The 17,026-nt window shown below is 43.1% G+C and overlaps 2 protein-coding genes across 3 annotated transcripts in view; one reads left to right on the plus strand and one right to left on the minus strand.

Moving 5' to 3' along the window:
* Positions 1-40: 40 nt before the first annotated feature.
* On the minus strand, positions 41-11,040 carry accs (1-aminocyclopropane-1-carboxylate synthase homolog (Arabidopsis)(non-functional)). The gene is made up of 15 exons (XM_029758719.1): positions 9,771-11,040; positions 5,548-6,290; positions 5,305-5,364; positions 4,995-5,065; positions 4,569-4,638; positions 4,327-4,393; positions 4,036-4,133; positions 3,825-3,902; positions 3,616-3,716; positions 3,125-3,214; positions 1,541-1,586; positions 1,259-1,400; positions 1,004-1,146; positions 724-877; positions 41-515 (listed from the first exon to the last, which is right to left on the minus strand). Exons 1-15 carry the CDS (start codon positions 10,444-10,446, stop codon positions 91-93), a joined length of 2,964 nt encoding a protein of 987 aa, XP_029614579.1. The 5' UTR covers positions 10,447-11,040; the 3' UTR covers positions 41-90.
* A 4,461-nt stretch (positions 11,041-15,501) lies between these two features.
* The window catches only part of LOC115197322 (furin), a 223,724-nt gene continuing 222,199 nt past the window's right edge, over positions 15,502-17,026 (plus strand). For both annotated transcript variants that reach the window (XM_029758720.1, XM_029758721.1), the window contains exon 1: positions 15,502-16,534. The gene's annotated coding sequence lies outside the window, so the exon portion shown is untranslated. The remainder of the gene's footprint in view (positions 16,535-17,026) is intronic.

The following is a 17,026-nucleotide window of genomic DNA, read 5'->3' on the forward strand; positions in this document are numbered from 1 at the left end:
CCTCCTCTCCTCTCCATCCTCTCCTCTCCATCCCCTCCTCTCCATCCCCTCCTTTCCATCCCTCCTTTCCTCTCCATCCCCTCCTCTCCTCTACTTTCTGGCTCTGTCCAGCAGGTCTTTGAACACATCCAGAAGCTCTGGGTCCTCCCCAGCAGACAGTTCCGGAGTGTTCTTCTCCAGCCAATCAGAGGCGTGGATCTGTTGCCTCAGGGCACCAATCAGGGAGTCCAGACTTTCTGTGGGGTGGGACGTCTGGCAGTCAAGCAAGACAAAGTCTTCACTGACCAATGGGATGGCATCAGGGACATTATTATCCTTCTCCTCTGGCTCTTCTGATGATCTGTTCTTGGACAAGGATGTTGACTTAACAGCAAGAGGTTTGTGTGCGTCTGTTGTGTCCCCCTGTGTTGTCTTCTCTGTCCCTTTCTCCTCTGTGGCCTCGTTGGTTGTGCCTGTGTCAAGGGTGGATGTGGCCCCATCTATCTCCTCCAAGGCCCTCCTGATCCTCTGCATGCCTACAATAACCACATATAACACCATCCCTTTGATTTAGATATCATGTCATTGTATGACTTCACAGACTGAGATGAAGAGATGGGAATTAGAGGAAAACAGGACAGAAGAGAGAAGAGGGCGAAAAGGGAGGAGGAAAAAATATCAACATCTCCCTATATCTGTTTTCCTCCCCCGCTATCATGAGAAGAGAAAAGCATCTGAATGTACCCAGCGTAAGGTGTTGCTGTCGGTCGGTAAAGACAATGCGGAACCAGCCGGGAGTGGAGCAGTGGAAGGCTTGGCCACAGCTCAGCACCACCTTGTGTCTGAGGAAACACCTCCACAGGGACAGTTCCTCCACAAACGACGGCTCATACAGGTACTGACCAAGAGAGAGAGAACGAAAGAGAGAGAAATAAAGAGAGAGAGAGGAGGAACCATGTCAGGAAGAACCAAAACAGCAGCTCCACACCATGCAGTAAACCCAAACCTGTTTCAGTATTCGTACCTTCCTGAGGTCAGCCCAGATGTAGAAGCAAGCAGGCCGGTGGAGGTAGGGGACTCCCAGGCTCTGTAGCTCCCCTGTCATGTACCTGTGAGCTGCCTGCATTCTCAGCCTGTTCTCTGGAAGAAACTTCCCATTGATCCAATCTACAGAGTAGAACACAGGTAGATTGAACTCCCTACTTGGATGGTATGTCCTCTCATCTAGTGTGTGTGTGTGTGTGTGTGTGTGTGTGTGTGTGTGTGTGTGTGTGTGTACCTTTGTCCTGGAGCAGGATTGCAATCTGGTGCTGTATGGGACCAGGGACACCATGGAACACCCCCAGTTTAACCAGAGCTTCCACCAAGTCCCTGTTATCAGAGTACACAGTGCCCACACGCACTCCTCCCATTGCAAAGTCCTGCACAGGGACAACACACAGGAGACAATCTAACAGGATGGCCACACAACCCCCAGATAGTCCCCACAACAACATATACGTACAAACACATTCAGACACATGCATATGCATGCACACACACCCTCACTTTAAACTCTTACCTTGCTCATCCCCCACATCACATGTGTTCTCTGGGGGTCCGGCAGGCTGTAAGCACACCATTGTTAATGTACACTACCGTTCAAAAGTTTTGGGTCACTTAGAAATGTCCTTGTTTTTGAAAGAAAAGCAATTTTTTTTGTCCATTAAAATAACATCAAATTGATCAGAAATAGAGTGTAGGTATTGTTAATGTTGTAAATGACTATTGTAGCTGGAAACAGCCGATTTTTTATGGAATATATACAAAGGTGTACAGAGGCCCATTATCAGCAACTATCACTCCTGTGTTCCAATGGCACGTTGTGTTAGCTAATCCAAGTTTATAATTTTAAAAGGCTAATTGATCATTAGAAAACCCTTTTGCAATTATGCTAGCACAGCTGAAAACTATTGTTCTGATTAAAGAAGCAATAAAACTGACCTTGTTTAGACTAAATGACTATCTGGAGCATCAGCATTTGTGGGATCGATTACAGGCTCAAAATGGCCAGGAACAAAGAACTTTCTTCTGAAACTCGTCAGTCTATTCTTGTTCTGAGAAATGAATGCTATTCCATGCGAGAAATTGCCAAGAAACTGAAGATCTCGTTCAACGCTGTGTACTACTCCCTTCACAGAACAGCACAAACTGGCCCTAACCAGAATAGAAAGAGGAGTGGGAGGCCCCGGTGCACAACTGAGCAAGAGGGCAAGTACATTAGAGTGTCTAGTTTGAGAGAAACAGATGCCTCACAAGTCCTCAACTGGCAGCTTCATTAAATAGTACCCGCAAAACACCAGTCTCAACGTCAACAGTGAAGAGGCGACTCCGGGATGCTGGCCTTCTAGGCAGAGTTCCAAAGAAAAAGCCATATCTCAGACTGGCCAATAAAAATAAAAGATTAAGATGGGCAAAAGAACATAGACACTGGACAGATGAACTCTGCCTAGAAGGCCAGCAATCCCGGAGTCGCCTCTTCACTGTTGACATTGAGACTGGTGTTTTGCGGGTACTATTTAATGAAGCTGCCAGTTGAGGATTGTACGAGATCTTCCGTTTCTTGGCAATTTCTCGCATGGAATAGCCTTCATTTCTCAGAACAAGAATAGACTGATGAGTTTCAGAAGAAAGTTGTTTGTTTCTGGCCATTTTGAGCCTGTAATCAAACCCACAAATGCTGATGCTCCAGATACTCAACTAGTCTAAAGAAGGCCAGTTTTATTGCTTCTTTAATCAGAATAATAGTTTTCAGCTGTGCTAACATAATTGAAAAAGAGTTTTCTAATGATCAATTACCCTTTTAAAATGATAAACTTGGATTAGCTAGCACAACGTGCCATTGGAACATAGGAGTGATGGTTGCTGATAATGGGCCTCTGTACGCCTATGTAGATATTCCATTAGAAATCTGCCGTTTCCAGCTAAAATATTCATTTACAACCTTAACAATGTCTACACTGTATTTCTGATCAATTTTATGTTATTTTAATGGACAAAAATAGTGCTTTTCTTTCAAAAACAAGGACATTTCTAAGTGACCCCAAACATTTGAATGGTAGTGTACATTTAATAGGCAGAGTTTGTGTGCGTGTGTGCATCATACCTGTCCATGCTGAGGACGCTGTGGAAGGTTACTGTGTCTTCAAACACTGTCAGCATGTACACCTCATCTACAATGGCATGCAACTTATGCCTTAGGCAGGGGGGAAGGAATGGAGAGAACAGAGAGGAAAAGATAAATCATTTATCATGAATTTCTATTGCACCGTTATATGATGTATACTGTTCTTTATTATAAAGGCAATACAAGCAGGCAGTAAAAGGCCTCTATCAGTAGGCAGCCGGAGGAGCAGCGCATTGTACAAACGGGCTGGTTTATGGTTACTACAGCTCAGTGCAGCTCAGTGCATAGGGAAGTCTGTAGAGGGTGCTAATGCTGAGTGAACCACAGACTAGAACCAATGGCTCTGGGAGAATCCTCAGCCCTTAGCTGCACTTTAAAATACAACTACAGTCATAATACTCAGTGTTATATGCGCAAGAGGGGAGAAAATATTGTACAATATGGAAATATGATATGAGGACAAAACTCACCTCTTGGCAAACTCCAGAAAGCCAGTCATCTCCTGAGGGGTGTAGACATCAGCCAGGGGGTTATGGGGGTTCACCAGGACCATGGCCCGCACATTCAACCCCTGACAGACAGAGCCACACCAAGGGACAGTTACACCAATGAAACATTCTAGTACCTGTATCTTCGTTTTAACAATGGATAACTATTCTGTTTTCTTGGGGGGGTCTACCTCGCTAATCGCCTTCCTCATAGCTTCCTCCAGTTTGTCCACAGTGAGGTGGAAAGGCCGACTGTCACTGCCACTAGGCTAAAAGCACACACAAAAAGCGCACAAGAAAATATATTGCCCAGAAAATGGAGCCATCAAATAACATATACAACAATACAACACAGGGTGATATTATGGTATAGGATGTATTACGTTAAGAAAGGAGACCTACTTCACAGTCGAGATGAACATGGAAGAGCCGAACACTGCTGTACAGATGCACATCCTCAGTGATCACTCCATAAAATGGAGTTGGAATGAGGATTGCATCTAACACACACACACAGACACATTGTCAGGATAAATCTCACAATATTCAATTAAATTCAACCACTGAAATCCATTAATTAAACACCATCTCTTACACAGTTTGACAAGGCATGGATGATATTTAAAACTATAATACGTGAGACATAGGTGAAACGACTGGACATACTTCTTGAGTCTACTGAGTTGAACTAACCTTCCGGGTCACAAAGCACTGTGGCTATGGATGAGAAGAGGGAGCCACAGCCATTCATCACCACAACCTGAACCAATACACACAAATAAACTAGCTTTATGAGTAAAAACATTCTTCATAATTGAACTATTCACACCCATAGATGAATCCAGCAATCACAGCCTTATTCCCTATTGGCCAGGGTTATACACTAGACTAGAGCCATTATACAGTACTACTAAGGGCGAGTTCAATTCACTCACATTGTCTGCTCTCAGTGGCCTGGGCGAACCACAGTAGTGGGACAGGAACCTGGACACCTCTTCTCTCAGACTAAAGAGGGGATATCATCACCATCATCATTAACATCCTCATCATCATCACTGCTGTAATCAACATCTTTCTTGTATGTAATAAACATTTACATGTTAGTCATTTAGCAGACGCTCTTATCCAGAGCGACTTACAGTAGTGAATGCATACATTTCATTAAAAAAATTCTGTGCTGGCCCCCTGTGGGAATCGAACCCACAACCCTGGCGTTGCAAACACCATGCTCTACCAACTGAGCTACAGGGAAGGCTAAACATGTTATTGAATTGGACTTCAATTATCTCTAATGAATACATGTACCATAACCATCCTTTTCCACATGACATATGAAGTCCTCATACAAGGTGATTGCTTACAAGCGGTGGCCTTTCCAGTCAGGATACTGCAGCAAGGCTGGGTCGATATGAAGCATGTCAGGCTGGGTCATCTGTGGCAGGGAGGCAGGGGCACAAAAAGGGTTTTGATTTATGGACGGAGAGAGAACGGTTACATTCCATTGGAGTGTAATGCAATACAGTAAGTACAGAACCACATCTCCAACAGACACATCACTAGCTATAAATAATGTATCATTCTGATTGACAAAGTCAGTGATTAGCAATGTGGAGCAACCACATGAACCGCTCTCCCTCCCCTATTTTCTCCTTTTTCTTCACCCTCTCTCACCCGTTTGTGCAGCAGATCATAGCACAGCTTGTTCTCACTGGTGCCCATGTTGATGATGCCCTGGAGATGAGAGACATCAAAATCTATCAATCTATCTTTCAGTCAATCTATCAATTGTTATTTGTCTAGCACTTTTTACAGAAACATTTGCCACAAAGTGACATGACAAGTGGTACGACACCACACACAGGTCTGGAACGACTGTTCTCAACATGCGGAGCAGCAGCAGTGTTGGAGACTCACATTGGGGTTGTCAGTGTGCTGGTATTTGTCAGCTTGGTACTGGGTGAAGCCCTCCTGTAGAATGCCCTGGTGCTGTCTAATGGAGTTGCCACGGCGAGACAGGTACACACTGTGGCCAGGGGTCTCTGCACCACGTAGTGTGGCCAGTATGCTCTCAGGTTTAGTGGGGCAACGGGCTGGGATGGATGGTGGTGGTTCTGTAGTTGGGGCAGGACAGCCAAATGGGACAGACGAAGTAGCTGGGGCAGATAGGGCGTTAAGTATAGCGGTGTGTCCAGAAGTGGCAGAGGGTACAGTTGAGTCAGTAGAGAAAGTAGGAGCAAACGGTGGAGCAGTAGGGGCAGTCTGCCTGACAGCGGCCAGGGCCCCAGTGAACATGCTGAACAGACGGAGCTCATGCTGTCTCTCCTGCTCCGCCCTCCTCTCCTCCTGCTGCTCCCGCCTCTCCTCCGCCTGCGTCTCCCTCTCCAGCCGTGCCTCCTCCAAGGAGATGAGCCGCTCCTCGGCAGACCGCTGCCAGCTTAGGAAGCTGACAAGGGCCTCGTCCAGGGGCCCCCGGCCCCCACATCCACCCCCTCCTCCCCCACCAGCCCCTCTACCTGCACGCCGACGCTTCCTCTGCCTCACAGGGGCTGCAGGTCGGGAACCCTCTGGGTCACGCTGATTCCCTGTGTCCCGGCCATCAGGACCAGCAATGGAGGCCCCTGTGCCTGAGGACCCAGCCTGGTTCTGATCACTGAAACCTGAAGACGGAAAGAGAGAAGAAGGGATAATAGATCACAAACACTTATTTTGCTTATTAAATCCATACTTACACGTACACTCCCCTACGTATTTATTTAGACAGTGAGGCTAAAACTTTTAATATGTCTTTGAACTACAATATTTGGTATTTGGGATCAAATGTCTCATATGAGTCGACAGTACAGAATGTCACCTTTTATTTGAGGCTATTTTCATACATATCAATTTCCCAGTTTAGAAATATGAAGGTGTCATAAGTATCTAGACAATTTTAGTTATATGTGTATTAAAGTAGTCCAAAGTTTAGTATGTGGTCCCAGTATGTGGTCCCATATTCCTAGCACGCAATGACTACATCAAGCTTGGGACTCTTTTGTCATTTTGGAGTCACTTTTATTTCTATTGGATAATCATGAAGGAATCCTGAATAATGATGAGTGAGAAAGTTACAGAGGAACAAAGATCATAACTCCCAAAAAATGCTAACCTCCCCTGTTATTGTAGCCTAATGGTGAGAGGTTAGCATGACTTGGGGGTATGATATTTGTGTCTCTAACTTTCTCACTCATCATTATTATTCACAATTAATTTACGATTATACATAATCATGGTAGCATCCACATTAATGTAGAAGTGTTCAGAGACATCTTCTATTCTTATTTACAATAAAATCAGTCCAAAATGACACAAATATATTATTCACCCATTCAGTTCCTATTGGGCAAAAGATAATTGAAAAAAAATACAAAACTGCAAATGCAGTCACAAGCTTGATATAGTCATTGCGTGCTAAGAATATGGGACCAGATACTAAACTTTTGACAACTTTAATACACTATAAGTGAATACGTCCGAATAGTCAGGAAGAAAAAAAATATTCTTCAAATGAGGATACGTAAAGTGATTTTACTTCTAAACGGTAAAAAGGATACGTATAAAGCAGTGGCAGTCGGTGCCGTTTAACATTTACATTTTAGTCATTTAGCAGACACTCTTATCCAGAGCAACTTACAGTAGTGAATGCATACATTTAATTTCATGCATTTTTTATTTATTTTTTGTACTGGCCCCCCGTGGGAATCAAACCCACAACCCTGGCGTTGCAAACACCATGCTCTACTAACTGAGCCACAGGGAACCTAAGGTGATGACGATCATTTTTTCATGAGCATAGCCTTATTTTTATTATAGCATATTAGATTACTTTCATTCCTATTCTATTCACCCAGCTCAATGTAACATCGATAGGTTTAGGCTACTACGTGATACTCGTATTTTCCCTGTACCCATCATGAGGTTGCTACAACCTAGCCTATGAACGAAAGATTACAACGTAGGTGCACAGGTCGAGAGAAAAATTTGAGTAATCAAGGTGACAATACCGCCTTCAACACTCGACTGCATCTAGCTGATCTAGGGTGTAATAATTTGTCCAACAGTTGCAAACTAGAGTTTCTATTGGACAAATTCAGTTATGTTTATCCCCGTTTCGTTCAAGAAACGTTTTTCAACAGAATTGGCGGAATGAATAAACCCCTGATCACACGCAAACAGTTCCCTTTCATAACAGCCATATACAAACAGCATTATCACTTGCTCATTGTATAATTCCTTCTTGCATCGAAAGTGCTCTCCTCCTCTCACATTTTCCCTTCGCTTGTGGACTTCAGTGCACAACACATCAGCTATCTGTGACCAGGCGAAAAAAAACTTTCCAAGCCAAAACTTTATATCATAACTGCTAACCGCTACACACAGCCTACATCTTTATCACCATATTTGCTAACATCATCGTCAACATAGCTACTAGAACTAACGCGTTAGTAAACCCGCTACAATAATACAGTACAGTGTACAGTCAGCAAGCAGTTTAGCAGTTACACTGGCAGGTACTGGTGGCAATACATTTAAAAAATCTAAAGCTTACCTTGACTTGGAAGAGTTCCAGTGTTGGATAGCCATAGCCAGCTAGCCAACATAGCATCCCTCTCTGTTTGAGCCAGGTGTTTGAGTAGGCTAAGCTAGCTATCTGCATTCGCTATCTAATTGAAAGTGAAAGTGAAAACAAAATACAAAATATAGCTCTCTCTCGCTTCTCCTTAATTTTTGTTCAAAACTGTTCAACTATTGTCTTTGTCAACTACTTACCACAGTTTATGCACTGCAGTACTAGCTAGCTTATGCTTTCAGTACTAGATTAATTCTCTGATCATTTGATAGGGTGGACAACATGCCAGTTCATGCTGCAAGAGCTCTGACAGGTTGGAGGACATCCTCCGGAAGTTGTCGTAATTAATGTGTAAGTCTATGGAAAGGGGTTAGAACCATAAGCCTCCTAGGTTTTATATTGAAGTCAATGTACCCAGAGGAGGATGGAAACTAGCTGTCCTCCGGCTACACCATGGTGCTACCCTACAGAGTGCTGTTGAGGCTACTGTAGACCTTCATCGCAAAACAGTGTGTTTTAATAAATTATTTGGGGATGTAAAAGTAAATTTAGTTTTGCGAAAGGGGGATACCTAGTCAGTTGTCCAACTGAATGTATTCAACTGAAATGTGTCTTCCGCAAATAACCAAACCCCTCTGAATCAGAGAGGTGCGGGGGCTGCCTTAATCGACATCCACGTCTTCGGCACCCGGGAAACAGTGGGTTAAATGCCTTGCTCAGTGGCAGAACAACAGATAATTACCGTGTCAGCTCAGGGATTCGAACCAGCAACCTTCCAGTTACTGGCTCAACGCTCTAACCACTAGCCTACCTTTTGCTTTATGTATAAAGGATAACTTTTTTAATGTTGCACTTTTTCATTTTCTTTTTTATTCACTGAGGTGGATGGTCCGCCCCTTACTCCTCCGAGGAGCCACCACTCGTATGAAAATACCCTCAAATAAAAGGTGACATTCTGTACTGTTGCCTCATAGAAAACATTTGATCTCAAATCCAAAATGCTGGAATATAGGGCCAAATGTACTAACCTTCACTGTACAAATAAATACATAGGCAGAGTAGCGTATGATTATCTGACCCTGCTGGTCATCTATGAACATTTGAACATCTTGGCCATGTTCTGTTATAATCTCCACCCGGCACAGCCAGAAGAGGACTGGCCACCCCTCATAGCCTGGTTCCTCTCTAGGTTTCTTTCTAGGGAGTTTTTCCTAGCCACCGTGCTTCTACAACTGCATTGCTTGCTGTTTGGGGTTTTAGGCTGGGTTTCTGTACAGAAACTTTGTGACATCAGCTTATGTAAGAAGGGCTTTATAAATAAATGTGATTGATTGATATGTGCACAAATCAAAGTGTAATCATGTAGTGTGTTTTTGCAAGGACAAAGTTCAGTTCGAATTGTGCAATGATACAGTGTACCGAGTGTTGGGACTACAAAATGATAGTTGCAACTTATACCCTCACTTTTAATAAAAGTACAGAATGAATATCCATGCAAAATTATACAGGGCAATAGGCATTTTTAGCCAACCTGAAGGAGAGAATCGCTCGCTCGTCGTGCGCTCTCCTCGCGCCATCTCGACCGGATCCTCTTGGTCCAGCCCGGCAGACTTCCCATCAGTGTCATGCTCATCTCCAGACCCGGTATGGTACAGTAGCTCTGGGGGCGCAGCATCGGAGTTCAGCAATCCGTCCTCGGACTCTGCATGCTCGCATTTGATCTCAAGCAGCTCCCCCAGCCTGGGCGGATGACCAAACAAGAACCCGCCCGAAGCGGTGGAACCAAAGGCACCACCTGGCAGACCATGGAGGTATGCGTCTGACCCACTAGGCGGGCTCTGGAGGACTTGGTGGGCTATAACGGCACCGCCCAGTGAGGAGTAGGATATGGCCGGTCGGTTCGTTAAGACCCGATCCATAACATCATAAAACTTCCACGACCTCCCGCCACGTATCATCCTGTGGTTGTCCTTGATGCGGCGGTACTCCAGCTTCATCTTTTTTATCTTCTCCCTGCACTGGTCGCCAGTGCGATAGATACCGTTCTCCCGCAGGACGTCCGCTATTCGGTTAAATACATGTTGATTTCGGAGGCAACTTTCCAGCTCGAGTTGGACCGACTCATCTGACCACAGCTGGAGGAGTTCGGCCACCTCTGGGTCGGACCAGTTGCTGCCCCGCTCATACTTTCTACCGCGGAAGTCCATTCTAGACGCCACTTTGACAGATGACAGGTCTTCTGAGTTATACTTTCAATGGAAATAAAAACAAAACTCTTTTTTTTCTCCAATCAAATTAGTGATAGCCAAGCATTAGGCCGAGTTTGGCTGAAGGCTAATAAACCTGCTAGTACAGGCTATCCTATTCCCTATTGTTTAGGCCTAACCTGAATTAGCTAATACATAGTTTGTAGGCTAAAATATTTTAAATCGTATTATGAAGCATTCAACTAAAGTAATAACAAAATCGGAGCCTACAGCCTCAAAACCAAGGTTTGTTATGCTTACAGTACTGCCAAGCTTCAGTAGGCTACCACTGCTGTCAGCTGTGACAGTTCACTCGACACTTCTGTCTATCCCGGTCTAGACCGGTTCAAGCGTGCCATAAAAGGACTACGTGTTCTATTTTTGACACAGTTAGCAACAATGTCAAATAAATAATCAAATGGGGGGAGCGAATAGTACAAATTCTACATCCGGGTTGACGGCACATGCGTGCTGTCCTTATTCCGGGATAACTTTGACCCGTGTTAACAGTTGAGCCACTAGGCTGGAAACGGGCTGGTTTATTTCTCTTGAACTCGGCTGCTTGTCATGGAGTTTGTGTGCGAGCAAGCGTGTCAGAATAAAAAGGGTGGCTCTTTTGCACCATCTAGTAGTCAACCGTACAACATTGAACGGAACCAATTGTTTATGCATGTACGTATGGTATAAATCCGGGAGATGGCGGTCGTAGACAACAGTTTGTGGTTGCGCAAGGTGGCGGCGTTGCACTTATGATCGAACGGTGACGTAGAGCTGTAGCACAGATACAGGGTTGCCATGTACGTGATTTTCTAGTATATTGGGATACTTTGAAAACGATGTCGTGGGGAAATGTATTGGTCGTGGGTTGCGGGTTTTTGAGCTATTTCTTAGTTTCACCACGGCCGCCATGGCATTTCTCAAAAAATTCACTCGGAGGTGGTTGGCTTTGCTTAAAGAAAACGTTATCAAGTGAAGTGTTTTACGTATGCTCAGTTATTGTGTCTCGGGGGCTGCCCGAGTGGAAATTTGAAATGAAAGTTATGGAGAATCCTCGTGTGGTTCTTTTATGAAGAAAAGTACTCCATGAAACTGACATTAAATGTGGAGAATGATACATTTGCCTCTGTTGGCCATCAAGTAGTCTATTAATTGTTATGCCATTGTAGTCTACTTTAGGCCACCATTTGATAGAATAAATATTTTGAAATGATGATATCACTGGTCATAGGCGGGGTCTTGTTTCAGAGGACATAGCTTTCGACCTTCGCCTCTCTCGAGTCCGTACGCGAGTTGCAGCGATGGGATAAGACTCTTAACTTCTTACAGCTCTTTAAGGATAGGGGGCAGTATTGACAATTTCGGAAAAAATATGTGCCCATATTAAACTGCCTCCTACTCAAACTCAGAAGCTAGGATATGCATATTATTAGGAGATTTGGATAGAAAACACTCTGAAGTTTCTAAAACTGTTTGAATGATGTCTGTGAGTATAACAGAACTCATATGGCAAGCAAAAACCTGAGAGAAATCCTACCAGGAAGTGGAAATCTGGATGCATGGGCTCTCTTCAAGTCGTTTCCTATTGAACACACAGTGACGTAGTAATAATTGTGCACTTCCTAAGGCTTCCACTAGATGTCATGTAGTTGCTTTGTGCCCTTGTGTAGCCTACCTGGAGCTGGCAAACCAATTTAATAAATAGCCTATAACTTCAGTTTATTGTTGTTGTAAACATGTTTTGTTATGCAATTATTAATGGACATGTTTAGTTAATTGAATTAGAAGTCATCAAAGCTCTATCAAAATTGCCCATCAGTTGTTAGAACGCATTAGATTGATGGTAACAGTAATAACAATAGGCTCAAAATAAGCATATTCAGTTCATATACAGTACCAGTCAAAAGTTAGGACACACACTCATTCAAGGGTTTTTCTTTATTTCTACTATTTTCTACACTGTAGAATAATAGTGAAGACATCAAAACTATGAAATAACGCATATGGAATCATGTAGTAACCAAAAAAAAGACATCAAAACTATGAAATAACACATATGGAATCATATAGATTTTAGATATGGAATGGAATCATAGATTTGGAATCATATAGATTTTAGATTCTTCAAAGTAGCCACCCTTTGCCTTGATGACAGCTTTTCACACTCTTGGCATTCTCTCAACCAGGTTCATGAGTATTGCTTTTTCCAACAGCCTTGAAGGAGTTCCCACATATGCTGAGCACTTGTTGGCTGCTTTTCCTTCACTCTGTGGTCCAACTCATCCCAAACCATCTCAATTGGGTTTAGGTCAGGGGATTGTGGAGGCCAGGTCATCTGATGCAGTGTAACAGTGTAGGTTCCGTCCCTCTCTTCGCCCCAACCCGGGCTCGAACCAGGGACCCTTGCACACATCAACAACTGACACCCCACGAAGCATCGTTACCCATCGCGCCACAAAAGCCACGGCCCTTGCAACCCTACTTCAAGACTCAGAGCAAGTGACGTCACTGATTGAAACACTATTAGCGCACACCACCGCTAACTAACTAGCCATTTCACATCAGTTACACTCACTCACCCACCCACCCCCCCCCCCCCCCTTTGACCTCCTCCTTTCCCACAGCAACCAATGATCCGGGTCACAGCACCAATGTAACAGTGTAAGTTCCGTCCCTCTCTTCTCCCCAACCCGGGCTCGAACCAGGGACCCTTGCACACATCAACAACTGACACCCCACGAAGCATTGTTACCCATCGCGCCACAAATTCCGCGGCCCTTGCAACACAAGGGGAAACCCTACTTCAAGTCTCAGAGCGAGTGACGTCACTGATTGAAACGCTATTAGCGCTCACCACCGCTAACTAACTAGCCATTTCACATCGGTTACACAGCACTCCATTGCTCTCCCTCTTGGTCAAATAGCCCTTACACAGCCTGGAGGTGTGTTTTGGGTCATTGTCCTGTTGAAAAACGAATGATAGTCCCACTAAGAGCAAACCAGATGGGATGGCGTATCGCTGCAAAATGCTGTGGTAGCCATGCTGGTTAAGTGTGCCTTGAATTCTAAATAAATCACAGACTATGTCACCAGCAAAGTACCCCTACACCATCACACCTCCTCCTCCATGCTTCACGGTGGGAACCATACATGCGGAGATCATTCGTTCACCTACTCTGCATCTCACAAAGACATGGAGGTTGGAACCAGAAATCTCAAATTTGGACTCATCAGACCAAAGGACAGATTTACACCGGTCTAATTTCCATTGCTCATTTTCCTTGGTCCAAGCAAGTCTCTTCTTCTTATTGGTGTCCTTTTAAGTGGTTTCTTTGCAGCAATTCGACCATGAAGGCCTGATTCACGCAGTCACCTCTGAATAGTTGATGTTGAGATGTGTCTGTGACTTGAACTCTGTGAAGCATTTATTTGGGCTGCAATCTGAGGTGCAGTTAACTCTAATGAACTTATCCTCTGCAGCAGAGGTAACTCTGGGTCTTCCTTTCCTGTGATGGTCCTTATGAGAGCCAGTTTCATCAAATTGCTTGATGGTTTTTCGACTGCACTTGAAGAAATATTCAGAATTTTCCGAATTGACTGACCTTCATGTCTTAAAGTAATGATGGACTGTTGTTTCTCTTTGCTTACTTGAGCTGTTCTTGCCATAGTATGGACTTGGTCTTTTACCAAATAGGGCTATCTTCTGTATACCACCCCTACCTTGTCACAACACAACTGATTGACTCAAACGCATCAAGAAGGAAAGAAATTCCACAAATTCACTTTTAACAAGGCACACCTGTTAATTGAAATGCATTCCAGATGACTACCTCATGAAGCTCGTTATTTCATACTTTTGATGTCTTCACTATTATTCTACAATGTAGAAAATCGTAGAAATAAAGAAAAACCCTGGAATGAGTATGTGTGTCCAAACTTTTGACTGGTACTGTACATATTATTAATATTTAATTCAGTGATTGAAATTATGACCCTGTCCTTCGTAGCTTATTACAGCAGGCTATTGGGAAACACAAGCATTTCTTACCTCTAAATCACCTCCCTATTCATGTTGAATTAATGAGTCTGTTAATTTTAACTCAGCAAGCTGCTAAATCGTTTAGTTTACATCTTGCCTACATCTTGTCTAGGCTACTGTAGACTATCTGAAATAAGATGTAGGCCTATCAGCGGCTATAAGCTACCTGGCTTTATCTAAGCAAACCATGGCAAAATGTAATTACAATCATAAACCCAGATTTTAGTCTGTAGCCTATGCCTACTGAAATGATAAGTCAATCTCGCATATGGGCCATTTATACGGTTTGTAGTCTTAGCATCTGGCACATAATAACACAATTGCCAGAAAATAGCCTAACATTAGTTTTTTTTAAGTTCCTCCAAGTGTTTCTTGCTCAGAGATTTCGAGATCCTCTGTCCAACGTTCACCACTCAAACTCTCCTGTTGGATTTATCTATAGTTTTACACATGTGCAAAATGGATTTATTTACAATTATAGGGTACTAGGGGGTAACTAGCCCCCCTAAGAACAATGTCTAATTGCTGACACAAAAAAAGCAATGTTTGGGAAAAAATTGGTATGTGGGTGAAGGTCATGCTTAGGCAAATAAACTATAAAGGGAAATAAATGGATAGAGTTTACACTTTTTTAGTTATTTCACGAAATGTTATTTTTCAAAAAGAGAATTTTTTAAAAAGTATCGGGTTAACTGCCCTCCCCCTCCCTGTTTTTAACTCACCTTTTTCTTTCTTTGCTGTTCCTTTTCCATACAAACCATTATGTCCAATTGCTCTAAATATTATTTGAATAATCCAAGGTTTTACATCCCAACAGTCTTTAAAAGGACATTCAGGAGCAAACGGTTATCAAAAGTTGTTTTAAATTAATTTTAAAAAAAAGATTGTTTGGAATATAATATTGGAATGGGATATATAGTTGAAGTCGTTGGCTGTGTCCAAGACATTATTGTGTCCTGGCAATAATTATTATTTTGAGGAAAACCGAATTTTGCCCTCGAACGTCATTACAAGTTACTACGATATTCCTTCCTAAATGACTCGATAACGTTATGGGAAAAGGGTTTATTGTATACATATGGCAACATCTCTCTTGCTTTGAAAACGTTTTTTGGCTAGTTTTCAGGCCTTTAGGGTAGGTTTTGACAGTCATTGTTTTAGAAATGTCTGCTTGCCTGGCAACCCTGCACAGATATAACAATGAAAATAGTGGCGTGTGGACGTAGCTACTTCCTGGGGTTTTTGCTATTTTATTATAGGTAGCAAAGTGGACAAATATATCAGTTTCCTGTATAAAGAAATGTATAACCTTTTGATAATTTTACAACATGCTTTGAATATATTTGTGTGTTCGAGTAGAGCAGTATGCATGTCACGGAACTGTTTTGAACGCCCTAGCTAGCTACATAGAAAAACAATTGGGTTTTGAAGTACTACTCGTTCGAGACAACGATTAAGACGTGGAAAGTCTACTACGAACAAAGTGTAGCAGAGTGGCAGGTGTGACAATATTGCAGTACCAAGGTACACGGGGGGACCTTGAGTGGTGTCTGAGTATGTCACACACGTAACTCCACAGAGTTCCTGAGCAACGCCGCGGGAGGAGAGAGCTGTCAACCGGGCAGCTGAGACATGACGTGGACATTTCATCCGACAGATTGGTGCAAATGTCATAGCCAACGTGTATTGTTTTGCTCTTTGAGGAAAGAGGTTGGAGAGGTATCCCGAAGTGGCCGAGTGGGAGGGAACGAATTAACCAGGGAAGCATATATGGTAATATAAACTACAAGGCAAGAGCGCATTCTCTGCCTTTTATTCCAGTGTCTGACAGAACTGTCGATACTAGATAGCTACTTCACTTACCAATTTGGAGCTCGGAGTTCGGGGGAACATTGGTGCTATAGCTACACAGGACCAGCTGACTGATGCGCCTATGTTTTATTTGATGACATGAAGTCAGCCCTACAACGCTTGCTGATTGAGTGCACGTCCCCATCAAAGAAATAGCTCTTGGTAAGATCTTGGCATAATGTCAAATATTGATTTATTTGTCTGTGGTGTGTGATACATTTACTTGCCTTCAACATAGTTGATTGTTTGTGCGTGTGTGTCAGTGTATTTATTTGTTCCTTTCTTTGATAAAGGTTCCTTTGTATAAATGCCTGAATCAGTTTTGTATTGTACATCTGATTTGCACATGTATTGCTGTCTTATTACTATGTTATAGGCGTTTTCTGTAGCCTATGTCATTCATATCAAGATCAGGATTTACAGATGAGCTGACATAATACTACTGGTCTGGATTTAGATGAATATCAAAGAATCAAATACACTCCTGATTGACAGGATTATAAAGAGAGTCAGGGTTTCTTCTAAAACTGAATTTCTGTGATCCAGCTAATCCCTCTTCTGGTTATTGTATATCTGATCATTCATGCCACAGGAATCTCAGCAGGGTAAAAACAAGGTCATACATTATTGTAGCATGCAACACCAAAGTGAAGT

Source organism: Salmo trutta, chromosome 7, assembly GCF_901001165.1.
Source record: "Salmo trutta chromosome 7, fSalTru1.1, whole genome shotgun sequence".
NCBI classification, from domain to species: Eukaryota; Metazoa; Chordata; class Actinopteri; order Salmoniformes; family Salmonidae; genus Salmo; species Salmo trutta.